The 17,373-nt window shown below is 37.1% G+C and overlaps 1 protein-coding gene across 1 annotated transcript in view; it reads left to right on the forward strand.

Annotated features, from left to right (window-relative positions):
• The window catches only part of rnf41l (ring finger protein 41, like), a 40,370-nt gene extending 23,258 nt beyond the window's left edge, over positions 1–17,112 (forward strand). The window contains exons 6-7 of the mRNA XM_052022695.1: positions 13,973–14,093; positions 16,401–17,112. Coding sequence (XP_051878655.1) covers positions 13,973–14,093; positions 16,401–16,640 — 361 coding nt within the window. The 3' untranslated portion in view covers positions 16,641–17,112. The remainder of the gene's footprint in view (positions 1–13,972; positions 14,094–16,400) is intronic.
• Positions 17,113–17,373: the final 261 nt, after the last annotated feature.

Consider the following 17,373-nt stretch of genomic DNA (forward strand, 5'->3'; position numbering starts at 1 on the left):
TATCAAGAACCAACTAAGATGGAGCGGTCATGTTGTTCGGATGAAACATGAACGTCTGCCGAAACAAATCTTCTACTCCCAGCTTAAAGTAGGCAAACATAAAAGAGGTGGACAACAGAAGAGATTCAAAGACGTCTTAAAAGCCAACATGAAGAAATGTAACATCAACAAATGCCAAGAACAGGAAACTCTGGCAAACCATCATCCGAGAAGGAAGAACAACTTTCGAAGCCGACAGATGTGCAGAATTAGAGGAAAAGAGAAGAAAATGGAAAGAGAGGCAGCAGCAACCAAAGCCCGATCTGCCGTCTGGAACCACCTGTCCTGAATGCGGAAGAACTTTCAGAGCCAAGATTGGACTCAAAAGCCACTTTAGAGCCCATAAATAGATCAACGGAACGAAGACCATCATCCTCGGCCTCGGGATAGCCACGACAACGATAGAACATAGAACAGTACAGCATAATACAGGCCCTCCAGCCCACAATGTTGTGCCGACCTTTAAACCTCTCCTAAGACTATCTAACCCCTTCCTCTCACATATCCCTCTATTTTAAATTTCTCCATGTGCCTATCTAGTAACCTCTTGAATTTGACCAATGTACCTGCCTCCACCACCGTCCCAGGCAGCGCATTCCATCCCCAACCACACTCTGGGTAAAAAAAAACCTTCCTCTGATATCTCTCTTGAACTTTCCACCCATTACTTTAAAGCCATACCCTCTTGTATTGAGCATTGGTGCCCTGGAAAAGAGGTGCTGGCTGTCCACTCTATCTATTCCTCTTAATATTTTGTACAGCTCCATCATGTCTCCTCTCATCCTCCTTCTCTCCAAAGAGTAAAGCCCTAGCTCCCTTAGTCTCTCCTCATAATGCATAGTCTCTAAACCAGGCAGCATCCTGGTAAATCTCCTCTGCACCCTTTCCAATGCCTCCACATCCTTCCTATAATGAAGCAACCAGAACTGGACACAGTACTCTGTGTGGTCTAACCAGAGTTTTATAGAGCTGCATCATTACCTCGTGGCTCTTAAACTCGATCCCTCGACTTATGAAAGCTAACACCCCATAAGCTTTCTTAATTACTCTATCCACCTGTGAGGCAACTTTCAGGGATCTGTGGATATAGACCCCCAGATCCTTCTGCTCCTCCACACTACCAAGAATCCTGCCATTAACCTTGTACTCCACCTTGGAGTTTGTCCTTCCAAAGTGTACCACTTCACACTTCTCCGGATTGAACTCCATCTGCCACTTGTCAGCCCAGCTCTGCATCCTATCAATGTCCCTCTGCAATCTTCAACAATCCTCTACACCATCCACAACACCACCAACCTTTGTGTCATCTGCAAACTTACCAACCCACCCTTCTACCCCCTCATCCAATTCATTTAATAAAAATCACAAAAAGCAGAGGCCCCAGAACTGATCCTTATGGGACACTGCTAGTCACAGCCCTCCAATCTGAATGCACTCCCTCCACCACAACCCTCTGCTTTCTACAGGCAAGCCAATTCTGAATCCACATGACAAAGCTTCCCTGGATCCCATGCCCTCTCTCCTTATGGAGAAGCCTGCTGGTCGTCAATGGAGTAACAGCTATTTGCCGTTGCTCCTACTTTATCTAACATTTTCAACCTGGTTTGAAGTCTTTTTTTCTAAACATGATATTACTTTACTATGACTTCAAGGAGTGCCAAAGGTACCAAAACTACTGAGGAAGATGATCCTCCCCTGTCTTTGGAATCTATTTTCCAATTGCTTTGAAAACGCACAGATGATTCTTCTGAGCAGTTTCAACAGCTCAATTCCAAGTTGGACTCTATTCAAAAAAGCCTTAAGATGATCGTGAAAAACGAATTGAAGTGACTGAAACGACTCTCTCAATTTTGGGATGGGAAAACCGATGATTTAGAAAAGCTTTGTAAAAAGCATTCAAAGTCTAATGAAAAATTAATGCAGAAGCTGATCGACTTTAGAAAACAGAAGCAGAAGAAATAATCTACATATTCTGGGTCTTAAAGAATCGATCGAATGTGACCAGCCTACGAAATTCTTTGTAAACCTTTTGGCTCAACTATTCCCTAACATTTTATCATCTCCGCCTAAGGTTGATCGAGCACAGATCGCTGCTGCATAAACCTGCTGTGGGAGAGGGACCTAGATCAGTTATAATCTGTCTACATGACTTTCAAATTAAAGAGCTTCTAATTTGTGATTCCCGTCGAAGAGGAATGATTAATTACCAAGATTACAAGAGCAGAATTGTTAGATTTTTCACCCGAAGTTATGAATGAACATGTTAAATTCAATAAGATCATGTCAGAACTTGTTAACAAAGGCTTCAAGCCTTCTGTTCATTACCCTGCAAGGCTTAGAATTACTCTGAAAAATGGCTCGCAGAAGTGGTTTCGTTTGGTTGAAGAGGCTCAAGGATTTTTGGAATCTGAAGATTAATGACTCCGTACTTTTCTGCATGAAATTGTGCTGTACTAACATTTATTGCTTTTCCTCTCGGTAACCCCTTGTAGCTAACACTTTTTCCGAATCTTTTAGTGTCTTACTAAGAGAAAAAGGTCTTAAAGAGCTAATACCTTGAATGTCCATGTATTTTGATTTTTGATCTTTTTAATATTTTACTTTATACATATTTTTTGAGGTTTTTCCTTTTTTAACAAGGCTTAATATGGATGCTTATTTTATTATTTTGAAACCTTGTTTTTGTTTCAATTTGCTGTTTTAACTGGGTTGGAATTACCTAAGGAAACATAGGGAGCAGGACTTGTTTGGGCAGCGACGCTGTCTGTAGCTTTAGCTGCTGGCTGCCTATTGGTCAGCTTTCTGTCTTTGGGTGGTGGGAAGGGGGGATGGGTTCTTTCTTTGGAAGCTGTTTTGGGTTCTTAGCCAAGTCTGTTGCTTAGTTATCTTATCTGAAAGCTTGCTGTCTGGTTTGAATTTACATTCCAGTATGGTGTTTGTTAACCTTTCTTTTTAATTGCACTTAATGTTAAAATGGATCAAATTATTAATTTACTTAGTTTTAATGTGAAAGGGTTAAATCACCCTGTGAAACGAAATAAGATTTTTTGCCTATATTAAAACTCAAGGTCCCAATTTTTTTTTACAAGAAACTCATATATGTAATTGGAATAACTCGCGCTTTTTTAGCTGATGGAGAGGGTTGCAATTTCATTCCTCTTTCTGAGCTAAATCTCGGGGGGTGGGGGGGGTTCAATTTTTATAGATAAGTTTCATTTGTTCAACACAAGGTAATATCTGATACTAATTGATGTTTTGTTATAGTATCAGGAACATTCGATAATAGATTAATGGTATTTGCCAGTATTTATGCCCTGAATATGGACGACCTAGGATTTTTTGAACGATTTTTTTGCTCTCTTGCCAGATTTGAATCTTTATTCTTTAGTTTTAGGAGGAGACTTTAATCGTTGGTTAGATTCAAGGTTAAATGGGTCATCTTCTAAACCAGCTGCTCTCAATAAATCAGCTTTATTTATTCAATCATGTTTAATGAAACCTGGCATTACTGATGTTTGGTGTTTTTTACATCCAGAAGATAGGGAGTATTCGTTTTTTTTTCTTATGTTCACCATATGTATTCCAGGATTGAATTTTTTTTATTGATAGCCAAATGATTCCATCAGTTTGATCCTGTGAACATAGAGATTGCTCTTTCAGATCATGCTCCTGTGTTTTTCATCTTTAAGTCTCCCTGGACTCTCTCAAACAAACAGATTTTGGCATTTTAATCTAACATTGTTATCTGATAAAGACTTTTTAAAATTCTTGGAGAAACAAATTTTTTTTTAAAAGAGAATACACTGGAAGAGACTTCCAGTCTTAGTATATGGGATGCTTTAAAGGCCTTTATTAGAGGACAAATAATATCTTGTGTGGCAAGTGTTAAAAAAGCTAACAGAGAGAATTAATTTAGCTAATCAGTTGAAACTACTAGACCAAAAATATGCCTTGGATCCAGATCCTGCTTTATACAAAAGGTGTGCTGAAATTAAAACTAAATATGATCTCCTTTTAACATATCCAATTGAAAGTCAACTTTTAAAAGATAAAAGTCAATTTTACATTCATGGAGACAGAACAGGTAAATTACTGGCTAACCAGTTAAAAACCTCTATTGCTAGACGGCAAATTAAAGAAATTTGCAAAGCTAATGGTGAGAGGACAACTGATCACTTAGAAATAAATGATACCTTTAGAGAATTTTATTCTAAACTTTATAGTTGTGATTCTCCTAAAGATACTGTAATGAATAATTTTTTCGACCAATTAAGCATTTCCTACATTCTCTGCCGATAACAAAAAAAACAGTTGGACCAACCTATTTCTTATGAGGAAATCGCCAAGGTTGTACGTTCATTGCACTCTGGAAAGGCTCCGGGTCCTGATGGATTTAGAACATAGAACACTACAGCACAGAAAACAGGCCATTCAACCCTTCTAGTCTGTGCAGAAACGTTACCCCGCTAGTCTCACTTACCTGCACCCAGTCCATAACCCTCCAGACCTCTCCCATCCATGTATCTATCCAATTTATTCTTAAAACTTAAGAGTGAGCCCGCATTTACTACATCAGATGGCATCCTGTTCCACACTCCCACCACTCTGAGTGAAGAAATTCCCCCTAATATTCCCCCTAAACCTTTCACCCTAAAGCCATGTCCTCTCATACTTATCTCTCCTAATCTATGTGGAAAGAGCCTACTCGCATTAACTCTATCTATGCCCCTCATAATTCTGTAAACCTCTATCAAATCTCCCCTCATTCTTCTATGCTCCAAGGAATAAAGTCCTAACCTGTTCAATCTTTCCCTGTAACTCAACTCCTGAAGACCCAGCAACATTCTAGTAAATCTCCTCTGCACTCTTTCAATCTTACTGATATCCTTCCTATAGGTAGGTGACCAGAACTGCACACAATACTCCAAATTTGGCCTCACCAGCGACTTGTACAACCTCACCATGACATCCCAACTCCTATACTCAATACTTTGATTCATGAATGCCAGGATGCCAAAAGCCCTGTCTGCCTGTGAGGCCACTTTCAGGGAATTATGTATCTGAACTCCCAGATCCCTTTGTTCCTCCGCACTCCTCAGTGCCCTACCATTTACTGTGTATGTCCTACCTCGATTTGTCCTTCCAAAATGCAACACCTCGCACTTGCCTGCATTAAATTTCATCTGCCGTTTTCTGGCCCATTCTTCCAGTTGGAGAATTTTGTAAGGCCTTTTCCTCATTGCTTATACCTCATTTATGTTCTGTTTCTCTGGACTCTTTTAAATTGGGTAGGTAACCACAATCTTTTTATGAAGCTTCCATCTCGCTTTTTCTTAAGAAAAATAAGAACCCAACAGAATGCTCTTCGTACAGACCAATTTCTTTACTTAATGCTGATATTAAAATTTTATCTAAGGTTTTGGCTTGTAGACTGGAAAATATTTTACCATCAATTATATCTGATGATCAGACTGGTTTTATTAAAAATTGCTATTCCCACTTTAATATTCATCGTTTACTGAATATTATCTATTCTCCCTCTAAGGAAATATCAGAATGTGTGATGTCGCTAGATGCTGAGAAGGCCTTTGATCGGGTTGAATAGAGTTACTTATTTAAAACTTTAGAGAAATTTAACTTTGGGCCCGATTTTTTTTTTTCATTCAATGGATTAAATTACTTTATTTATCCCCCTCTGCTCGTGTTCTTACTAACTTTCAAAATTCTAAACCTTTTAAACTTCAACGCGGCACCAGACAGGGATGCCCTCTGAGCCTTTTGCTCTTTGATCTGGCTTTAGAACCCTTAGCTATTGCTTTTAGAGAATCTAGAGATATCACTGGTATCTTTAGAAGAGGTATTACCCACAACATTTTGCTTTATGCTGATGATTTATTGCTTTTTATCTCTAATGTTGAGACCTTGTTACCTCCTATGCTTTCTCTACTCTCCTGTTTAAGCCAGTTTTCAGGATATAAACTGAATTTACATAAGAGTGACCTTTTCCCTTTGAATAATCTGATACCATTTGATACTAACCTTCCTTTTAAAATTGTAAGAAATCATTTTACCTATCTGGGTGTAACAATTACTAAAAATCATAAACACTTATTTAAAGAAAACTTTCTTACTTTACTGAACTATGTGAAAAGGGTTTTATCAAACTGGTCACCCCTCTCCATATTGTTGATTGTAAGAATTAATTCTATTAAAATGAATATTCTACCTAAATTTATATACCTATTTCAGACCCTACCTGTTTTTATTCCCAAGTCCTTTTTTTTGATTCTCTAGATTCAGTTATATCTTCTTACATATGGAAAACAAACATCCTAGATTAAATAAAGTTCACTTTTAAAAAGAATAGAAGTTTAGCCTTACCCAATTTTAGGTTTTATTACTGGCCAGTCAATATACAAGATCTTAAGTTCTTGTTATGTTACATTAATCATGAGGTTTGTCCAGTATGAGTTTCTTTAGAAGCAAACTCTGTTTAAAAAAACTTTTCTATTATTTCTCTGCTCGGTTCCTCACTTCCTTTATCATTAAATAAACTAACTGATAATCTGGTAGTTAAACATACTTTGAGGATTTGGCTCAAGTCTCTGCTGGCTGTTGATGGAGTAACAGCTACTTGCTGCAGCTCTCACTATATCTAACCTCTTCAACCGATTTGAAATCCTTTTTCATCCTCAGTAGCAAATTTAAACGTGATATTATCTTATTATGAATACAAGGGGTGCTAAGGCTATGAAAACCACTAAGGAAGATGTTCCTCCTGTAATTCTGGAAGCTATTTTTGAGCAGCTTCAACAGCTTAATGCTAAGTTAGACTCTTTTCAAAGAACCGTGGAAGATCATGAAGGATGAATTAAAGTGAATGAAGCCTCTCTTTTGGTTTTGGATGGGAAAATTGATGACTTACAGAACCTTTGTTTAAAAAAAAGCAAGCCAAAGATAATGAAAGATTTAAGATGAAGATTACTGACTTAGAAAACAGGAGCAGAAGATGCAATCTCCAAATTCCAGGATTAACAGAAAAGACTGAAGATAATCAACCTACGGAATTCTTTGCAAAGTTTTTGACTCAGTTATTCCTTGGTATTCTAGAATCTTTGCCTAAGATTGATCGAGCACACAGAATAGCTTTTTTATTTCCTACGCAAGTCAAACCCAGTTCAATCATCATCTCTCTCCATGACTTTCAAACTAAGGAGCTTCTAACTCGAGAAGCACGTTGTAGAGGAATGATTAACTATCCAGATTGTCAGATCAGAATCGTTGAAGATTACTCACCCGAGGTTATGAAGGAACGGGTTAAATTTAAAAAGGTCATGTCAGATCTGTATCAGAAAGGGTACAAGCCGTCTCTTTGTCACCCTGCAGGATTCAGAATTATACTGAAAAATGGCTCCCAGAAATGGTTTCGATCGTCCAAAGAAGCCCAGATTTTTCTGGAAACTCCAAATGAATGATTTCATATTCCTCGCCATGAACACTTTCTGTTTTCTATTTTTTTTTTGTTTTCTAGTAATCACTTACTAATACTTTGGATACTTACGTTTTTTGATTTTTTTTAATCGTTTTTTCCAATACATTTTGAAATAAAAAAGCAACATGTAAAAGCTGTGCTGAACTAAGAACACTTGTTTTTTACATTTGTAACTGTGTTTTTTTGTTTATCTTATTGTTATGACTGAGTTGGAATTTTACTAACCTTGAAGTTATTGAGCAGAGATATTTGGGGTGAAACTGTCTTTAGGTAGGTGCCAGCTGCTTCTTAGCTGGCTTGTTGTCTTTGGGGGGTGGCGGGTTCCTGGGAAGCTGTTTTGGGCTGTCAGCCAAATCTGTTGCTTAGTTACCTTATCTGGAACTCTACTGTAGTACTTTATAATGGTACATTCCAATGGTTTGTTCATCATTCTTTTTACCTACATTTAAATAATGGATTGAGTTATTAATATACTTAGTTTTAATGTGGAAAGGCTTAAATCATCCTTTGAAGTGAAATAAGATTTTTTTCTTATATTTAAAAAAACTCAAAGCCTCTATCTTTTTACAAAAAGCTCACATTCGTAACTGATATTTCACTTATTTTTAATTGATGGAATGGGCTCCAATTTCATTCTTCTTTTCAAGCTAAATCTAGAGGGGTTTCAATTCTTATAGATAGATAGTCTCATTTGATCAACATAAGGTCATAACTGATACTAATGGTTGGTTTGTTATAGTATCAGGGAAAATAAATAATAGACCAATGGTATTGGCTAATATTTATGCTCCAAATACGGATGACCCAGGATTTTTTGAACTATTTTTTTCACTTCTACCAGATTTGAATTTTTACTCTTTGGTGTTAGGAGGAGATTTTAATTGCTGGTTAGATCCCAAACTAGATAGGTCATCCACTAAATTAGCTGCTCCTAATAAATGAACTTTATTTCTTCAATCATTTTTAATGAAAACTGGTGTCATTGATGCCTGGCATCTCTTGCACCCAGAAGATAAGGAATATTCTTTTTTTTCTCTCATGTTCATCCTAGAATATGTATGTTGACTACTTTTTTTTAATGATAATCAAATAATTCCATCAGGTTTGATCCTGTGACAATAAAGAGATTGCTCTTTCAGATCATGCTCCCGTGCTTCTATCTCTACATCTCCCTGGGCTCCCTCAGACAAAGAGATTTTGGCATTTTAACCTAACTTTGTTATCTGATTAAAAACTTTTTATGGAGAAACAAATTACCCTTTTCTTTAAAGAGAATTCGTCAAAAGAGATTTGTAATCTTATCGTTTGGGATGCTTTTAAAGCCTTTATTAGAGGTCAAATTATTTCTTATATGGCAAGCATTAGGAAAAAAGCTGACAGAGAAAGAACCGATCTAGTTAATCAACTACAACTATTAGACCAAAAGTATGCTTTGGATCCAGATCTGGGTTTATATAAAAGGCGAGTTGAAATTAAAACTAAATATGATCTTCTTTTAACATATCCAATTGAAAGTCAACTTTTAAAAGATAAGTTAATGTTATATTCATGGAGATAAAACAGGTAAATTACTGGCTAACCAATTAAAAATCTCCAGCGCTAGATGGCAAATTAAAGAAATTTCAAAAGCCAATGGTGAGAGGACAACTGATCTTTTAGAAATAATTTTAGAGAATTCTATTTTAAACTTTACAGTTCTAATTTTCCTAAAGATAATACTGTAATGAATAATTTCTTTGACCAATTAAATGTTCCTATACTTCCTACCGAAAACAGTTGGATCAATCTATTACGTGTGAGGAAATCGCTGAGGTTGTGCGATCTTTACATTCTGGAAGGACTCTGGGTCCTGATGGATTTCCTGGAGAATTCTATAAGGCCTTTTCCTCTTTACTTGCACCTCATTTATGTGCTGTTTTTTCAGATTCTTTTAAATTGGGTAGATTACCACAATCTTTTTATGAAGCCTCTATTTCACTCATTCTTAAGAAAAATAAGAACCCAACGGAATGTGCTTTGTACAGACCAATTTCGTTACTAAATGTGGATGTTAAAATTTTATCTAAAGTTCTAGCTCGTAGATTGGAAAATATTTTACCTTCAATTATATCCGATGATCAGACTGGTTTTATTAAAAATCAATATTCTCATTTTAATATTTGTCATTTATTGAAATATTATCTATTCTCCCTCTAAGGAAATATCGGAATGTGTGATATCTCTAGATGCTGAGAAGGCCTTTGATCGGATTGAATGGAATTACTTACTTAAAACTTTAGAGAAACTTAACTTTGGGCCCAATTTCATTCAATGGATTAAATTACTTCATTTATCCCCCTCTGCTCGAGTTCTTACTAACTTTCAAAATTCTAAATCTTTTAAACTTCAACATGGAACCAGACAGGGATGTCCTTTGAGCCCTTTGCTCTTTGATTTGGCCTTAGAACCTTTGGCTATTTCTCTCCGAGAATCTAGAGATATCGCTGGTATCTCCAGAAGAGGTATTAACCATAAAGCTTCATTATATGCTGATGATTTATTACTTTTTATATCTAATGTTGAAGCCTCGTCACCTCCTGTGCTTTCTTTACTTCCTTGCTTTAGTCAATTTTCAGGATAGAAATTGAACTTACTCAAGAGTGAACTTTTTCCTCTGAATAACCTGGTACCATTTGATATTAACATTCCTTTTAAAATTGTAAGAAATCATTTTACTTATCTGGGGGTGTCAATTACTAAAAATTATAAACAATTATTTAAAGAAAATTTTTTCACCTTACTGCATTATGTGAAAAGGGTTTTATCAAGTTGGTCTCCCCTCTATATCATTGATTGGCTGAATTAATGCTATTAAAATGGATATTTTACCTAAATTTATATATCTATTTCAGGCTTTAGCCGTTTTTATTTTTAAGTCTTTCTTTGACTCTCTCGATTCAATTATATCTTCTTACAAATGGAATAACAAACATCCTAGACTAAATAAAGTCCACCTTCAGAAGGTTAAAAAGACCAGAGGTTTAGCCTTACCTAACTTTAGGTTTTATTACTGGGCAGTCAATATACGAAATCTTACGTTTTGGTTACGTTACATTAATCAAGAGGCTTGTCCAGTATGGGTTTCTTCAGAAGCCTATTCTGTTAAAAAAATTTTCTATTATTTCTCTGCTTGATTCTTCACTTCTTTTGTCATTAAATAAACTAACATAATTTAGTAGTTAAACATGCTTTGAGGATTTGGTTACAATTTAGAAAATATTTTGGTTTATTGAGTTTTTCTTTGTCCAGTCCCATTTTCTCTAACTTTTTTTAAACCTTCTATGACTGATGTCCCACTCTTTTAAAAACTACAAATTAGGTATCACTTGTTTTCAGGATCTGTTTGTTGGAGGAAACCTTTCTTCATTTCAACAATTGTCTACCAAGTATAATTTACCAAAAACTCATTTTTTTCTGATATTTACAAATTAGAGATTTTCTTCGATCTCAATTACATTCTTTTCCAATGAGTCCTGATAAAAATTTATTAGATGTAATCTTTAATTTGAAACCTCTTCATGATGGCTCAATATCTAATATGACAGGTTACTAGGAATGAGTAAGGTGCCACTAGATAAAATTAAAAATGCTTGGGAACAAGATTTGCAGATGTTAATTTCTGAGGAAACTTGGGAATGAAATTTTTTAATTGGTTAATACTTCATCATTATGTGCCCATCACTCTCTCCTTCAATTTAAAGTGGTCTATAGAGCTCACTTGTCTAAAGATAAACTATCCCGTTTTTATTCTGCTATATCTCCTTACTGTGACAAATGCAATAATGGACAGGCATGTCAGAGTCTTAAAAAAAAATATTGGACAGAGGTCTTTCAAACTTTTTCTGTACTTTTTAAAGTTTTAAACTTAATCCTTTGACTGCATTATTTGGGATCGTTGGAGATAAACATATAACTTTACAGGCTTCTGATCTACACATTCTGGCTTTTATTTCTCTTATAGCCAGGAGGGCTGTGTTGCTTAAATGGCAGGAAGCTACTCCACCTACGCATGTTCAATGGTTACGGGATGTTTTGTCATACCTAAATTTAGAGAAGATCCATTGTTCAATTTCTGATTCTAACCTAGAATTTCAAACATTGTGGGGACCTTTTTTGAACTATTTTCAAAACCTTTGATTTGGTGGCTAAAGTACAGTTATTGGCCAGTATCATCATGTGATAAGGGTTTCTATTTTTCTTTCTTTACCAAACAGCTTTGGGCTTGGTAGTGGGTTTAGATTCTTTTTTATAATAAAATTATTGCCATTTAATTGCTATTAATTAATTATCATTTTTGATTACCATTATGAGGTATTGTGATTTTTAAGTGTGATTCAAGACAATGTGTTTAGTACTATGCTATTTTTTTTCTGATTCATGTACACTGTATTCTCTATGTGGAATCCATAAAAATATCGTAAGTAGAAAGAAAGAAAAGAAGCCTACCATGTGGAACCTTGTCAAATGCCTTACTAAAATCCACATAGACCACATCTACTGCACTACCCTCATCAATCTGCCTGGTCACCTCCTCAAAGAACACTATCAGGCTTGTGAGACATGATCTGCCCTCCACAAAGCCATGCTGGCTGTCCCTGATCAGACCATGATTCTCTAAATGCCCATAGATCCTATCTCTAAGAATCCTTTCCAACAGCTTGCCCACCACAGACGTAAGGCTCACTGGTCTGTGATTCCCTGGACTATCCCTACTACCTTCTTTGAATAAGGGGACAACATTTGCCACCCTCCAATCCTCCAGTACCATCCCCGTGGACAACAAGGACTCAAAGATCCTAGCCAACAGTTCAGCAATCTCCTCCCTTGCCTCGTGGAGCAACCTGGCGAATATTCCGTCAGGCCCCGGGGACTTATCTGTCCTAATATTTCCTAACAGCTCCAACACATCCTCTCTTGATATCATCATGCTCTAGAACATTAACCTTACCAACACTGTCCTCTGGGTCATCAAGGCCCCTCTCTTGGTGAATGCTGAAGAGAAGTATTCATTGAGGACCTCACCCACTTCCACAGCTTCCAGGCTCATCTCCCCACCTTTACTCCCGTCAACCTTCTGCTCTTCACATAAGTGAAAAATGCCTTGGGGTTTTCCTTAACCCTACTCGCCAAGGCCTTTCATGTCCCCTTCTTGCTCTCCTCAGCCCCTTCTTAAGTTCCTTCCTTGCTGCCCTATATTCCTCAAGAGACCTATCTGATCCTTGCTGCCTAAACCTTATGTATGCTGCCTTCTTCCTCCTAACTAGGTGTTCCACCTCTTGTCAACTATGGTTCCTTCACCCTGCCATTCTTTCTCTGCCTCACAGGGACAAATTTATCCCTAACATCCTGCAAGAGATCCCTGAACATCGACCACATCTCCACAGTACGTTTCCCTTCAAAAATGTCACCCCAATTTACCAATATGTGGTTAGGTATCATGTGAACAAAGTTTTAATAATCTTTTATATTAAAATATCCATCATGATTGCAAAATCACTACTGGAACATTCCTTGCAAGCTTGTGTGCCTATGTTTATAATGGGAAACATCTGTATAAACCTGTCATTGTTGTAAATGCCTCTTACACAGAGAGGAATGCTTTGGTCTTGGGTTTCCTGGTTCTTCTGCCTCTGTTCCAAGCTCCTCCTCCTAATGTATGCAGTACAGAACTATGTAAAGAATATTATATGTAAAACAATGTATATTGGAAGTGTGTGATCTTTGAAGTGCTGATTAGATTATGTCTGCCTGTCCTGTTTACACTGACCAGTTGCTTATAAGTCTCCTTGGCCTGAAGCTGACTTTTGGTCTTGACTTTTCACATAAAGTATCTTAATGGGTCAAGAGGAGTTGACCCATGGAGATACTTTATTAACTTGGCCTACTGTGCCTAATGCAGGTAGATTTGTGGTTTGATAGCAGACATTTAAGTTTTATGCACAAAGAAAGTGAAAGGAAAAACATTCATTAATTTAGATCTTGATTGTTTCAACCAGGCAGAAATTGTAAACAGTTCTTGGATTTTCTAGCATGCATTAGTAAGATTGTCGGAAAATTTTGACATAACCCACCAACTTGGAGGTTTAAGGGTTATGTGAAAACCTTCAATACAAAAATTGACCGGAAAGGACATTTTCATCTTAGTGGAAATGGAGACACAGGGAAAACAACAGGTTTTACAACTGGTAGATGATGAGATGTAATGGAAAGGGATCTAAACGTCGTCTGGTATTGAGGTTTGAAAGAAATTTTTGTGGAAGGACTCCACTGGAGATGTGCACAAGGGATGGGAACATGTTTAGGGTCCACAGTGATGGTTTCAGACATGAGTCAAAACTTGATGCAACTTCAGTAAAAATCTAACCTCAAGTATTCTCCATAATTATTTTTTATATATGGAAGGTCTGAGATGATTTGTAAAGTCGAAGAAGTAAGGCACGAAATGGAGTCACGCTTAGATTCTCAAAGAAGACACATGGTACAGAAGGAGAGCTTCCTGCAAAATGAAATCGAGGAGCTTAAAGTTAGTATGCTTGCTTGTGGAAATTTTACAAAACTAGATATGTACCTGTGACCATATACACTTTGAAAATGCATAGCATACAATCCTAACTATAGTTGGGTTAACACAATGGTATCTTATTTACAAGGCTCCAGTGAGTGTCTGCATATCTACCACAGCAGTGTTGAATCAGCATCAGTGGATTATACTTCTCCATATTTTAGGATACATAGAGTTTCTCTGTGCTCCTCATGCCCTCAGTTCAGCCCATCTGGAGGCCAGGCTCAAGGACAGCTTCTATCCCCCTGTTATAAGACTATTGAATGGTTCCCTAGTATGATAAGATGGACTCTTGACCTCACAATCTACCTCATTATGACCTTGCACCTTATTGTCTACCTGCACTGCAATTTCTCTGTAGCTCTGACACTTTTTTTTCTGCATTTTGTTATTGTTTTACCCTATACTACCTCCATGCACTGATGTGATGAAATGATCTGTATGGACAGCATGCTAAACAAAGTTTTTCACTGTACCTCAGTACGTATGATAATAAGAAACCAATTTACCAGTAGATCTCACCTCACTGGGCTTATTGGCACCCAGTCCTCCTCCTCTGTCATTGCATTTTTAAAGGCAAGTGGAACCTCAGTCTCTCAAAAGTAAACTTGGACTGCTCGACAGAAATCAGCTTTGTATCTGGGTAGCGTCGTTCTTTGCCTTTATGTTGTAGTCCTGTTGGAACTAGTGTTAATACATTGGCTAGGAGAACAATCCCAGCTGCTTCATTAGTTCCTCATTGAGACAATTTTTTCAGCATCTTCTCCATAATTTTCACCTCTGTCCGAAGGTGTGGTGGCCAGAACTGCTCGCAGTACTCCAGTTGTGCTCCTACCCTTGTTGTACAGAGATCCATTATAATGTGCCTTTGTTGTGTGTCAGCGTTTCTGAGCTTAGGGTCTTCTCAGCTTTGATTACAGAATCATTTTCTCAACCTGTCCTGCTACTTTCAAATATTTGTACACGTAAAAACATCCAGGTTTCTCTATTCCTGCACCTTTTTTGTATTATACTCTTATTAATATCAGTTTTATATTTATCTAAAACTAAAGACCTGGTACCATTCTAGTAAATCTCTCCTGGGTTCATTCCTAGGCCTGACATCTTCCCTATCGTATGATGCCCAGAGTCTGCCTCTGTACTGGTGCTGAGATCTACAAATATTTACAAAGTTTTACCATAACTTCCTTGCTTTTATACCACTTTTGAAAAGGTCAGGAAATAGAAGATGTTCGGGGATATTTTCAACACAGCTATTTGAACTCTCAACAAAGTGTACATAATTAAGAGGACTTGATTTAATTGGTCTTAATGCAAGTGATACTTGCAGATTTTAAGGACAAAATAGTAAGTTATTAATTTTAGGCAGTAGGAATTTGGAAGAATGCCTCCCTTTTCACCTTGGCAGCAGATACAGATTTAATAAATTTAAATTTTTTTTTAAATTTTTTAAATTTTATTTACAGCGTGGTACCAGGCCCTTCCGGCCCAATGAGTCCACGCCACCCATTTTAAACCCAAATTAACCTACCCGTACGTCTTCGGAATGTGGGAGGAAACCGAAGCACCCGGAGGAAACCCACACAGACACGGGGAGAACGTACAAACTGCTTACAGTGACAGGAATTGAACCCCGATCGCTGGCGCTGTAATAGCGTTGCGCTAACCGCTACGCTACCGTGCTGCCTTAATTCCAAACTGGAATCCATGCTCAAAGACAGATCTGGTCGAGACTCAGCACTGCAGTACAGAGGACCCACTCCCAATCACCCACGGTCATTGAAGTAATATAGAAATGTAGATGGGTGGCATTCAACCAAAATAAAGCTTGAGCTAAAGTTTATTTATTTACTATTTTATACTATAGCGTTTGGTTTTATAGTTGTTCCAAAAGGTAGTATACTTAATAACCATGAGTTCAGCACAAAAGCAAAGTAACAGCTCTACAACTTGGTTTTGGATAAATGACAAGACATAGGGTTTTGAATGAGAGTAGCTTCATGTGTGTTTATAAATAAAAAATGAGGTTGGAAAATAGCTACAAGGAGGTATTAAATCAAAAACAAGTGAATAGCATTGGTCTTTTAATTTGCTTGTGGACAATACCCTTAAAAAGCTAACTTGTGAGCCTGCAAGGCATTGCACAGAGCACACATTCAGTAAGATACAAAACATTACCACTAGTTCTCTGCCGTTTCTCTTTTACATTTTGATAATCAGGTGAAGTGGTTTATGGTACTAAATTGCAGCTGCAATTTGTACTTTCAGAGCCAGATGTCACGTGTGATGTCAGATATGCGGACTCTGGTAGCGGAAGAAAGGAAACATCGCCAGGAACTGGAACAAGCAGAACTCGAGAAGCGAGAACTAATGGAGTTGCTGAAAAGCCTGCATAAAGATACCAGGCTTTCCAGTGCAGAAGGAAGTAGCAAAAAAACTACTGGTGTCAGACCCCTCAACCGAATGGAGAGTATCAAAAGAAAACCTAAAGAGGTCACAGTTATCTAAGAGATCACGGATTACAAGATTAGTGAAAGCAGTTCCCTCATCTTTCTGTAAAGTGGGTTAATTTTTTTCTGTTTCACCCAATGAGGACAGAACATATAATTGAGTAGCTTCATAAGTCATGGCAGAACTTCTATACTTTGCCCAAGTTGCTTTTGATAGCAAGTTATTCTGTAAACAGGAATTCAATGATCTATGTTTGGCCTTGGTATGTGGCCAGGGAGTCATTGTAATCACTCAAGCACTGCGTTCTGTGCTGACCTTGTGTGTTCGTTTAAGGGGAATTTGTAAAACTGTTACTTGAAATGTCATGTGTTCCTTGAAAGATAAAACCAGATATATTCTGTGTGATTACTAGATTTCAGACATGAAAGAAGTAGCCTTCTTGTATTTCTATTTTGTAGACTGCAGCAGAATGCAGCTCTTTACATTATAATACAAGAATTTAAACCACTCTCTGTAATATCAACCCAAACACCTTGTATGATATCATTCTCAGAGCAGGGATCTAGATTAAGTTGTAATGATCGTTGGAGATGCTTCTGTTCTAAATTGCATTATCTAACACTTGTTTACAATTCAGCTCTGTCAGTCATTGATCTGGGCAAAATGGGTACCATGGTAATTTGCATCAAACCAAAATAATTCTGCAACAAGCTAAAATGAAACATTCATTGAAAATATCCTCATTAATTCTTGACATGGATATCACTGGTGGGGATGAAAAGGCATGTTA

This window comes from Pristis pectinata, chromosome 9 (genome assembly GCF_009764475.1).
Source record: "Pristis pectinata isolate sPriPec2 chromosome 9, sPriPec2.1.pri, whole genome shotgun sequence".
Classification (NCBI taxonomy): domain Eukaryota; kingdom Metazoa; phylum Chordata; class Chondrichthyes; order Rhinopristiformes; family Pristidae; genus Pristis; species Pristis pectinata.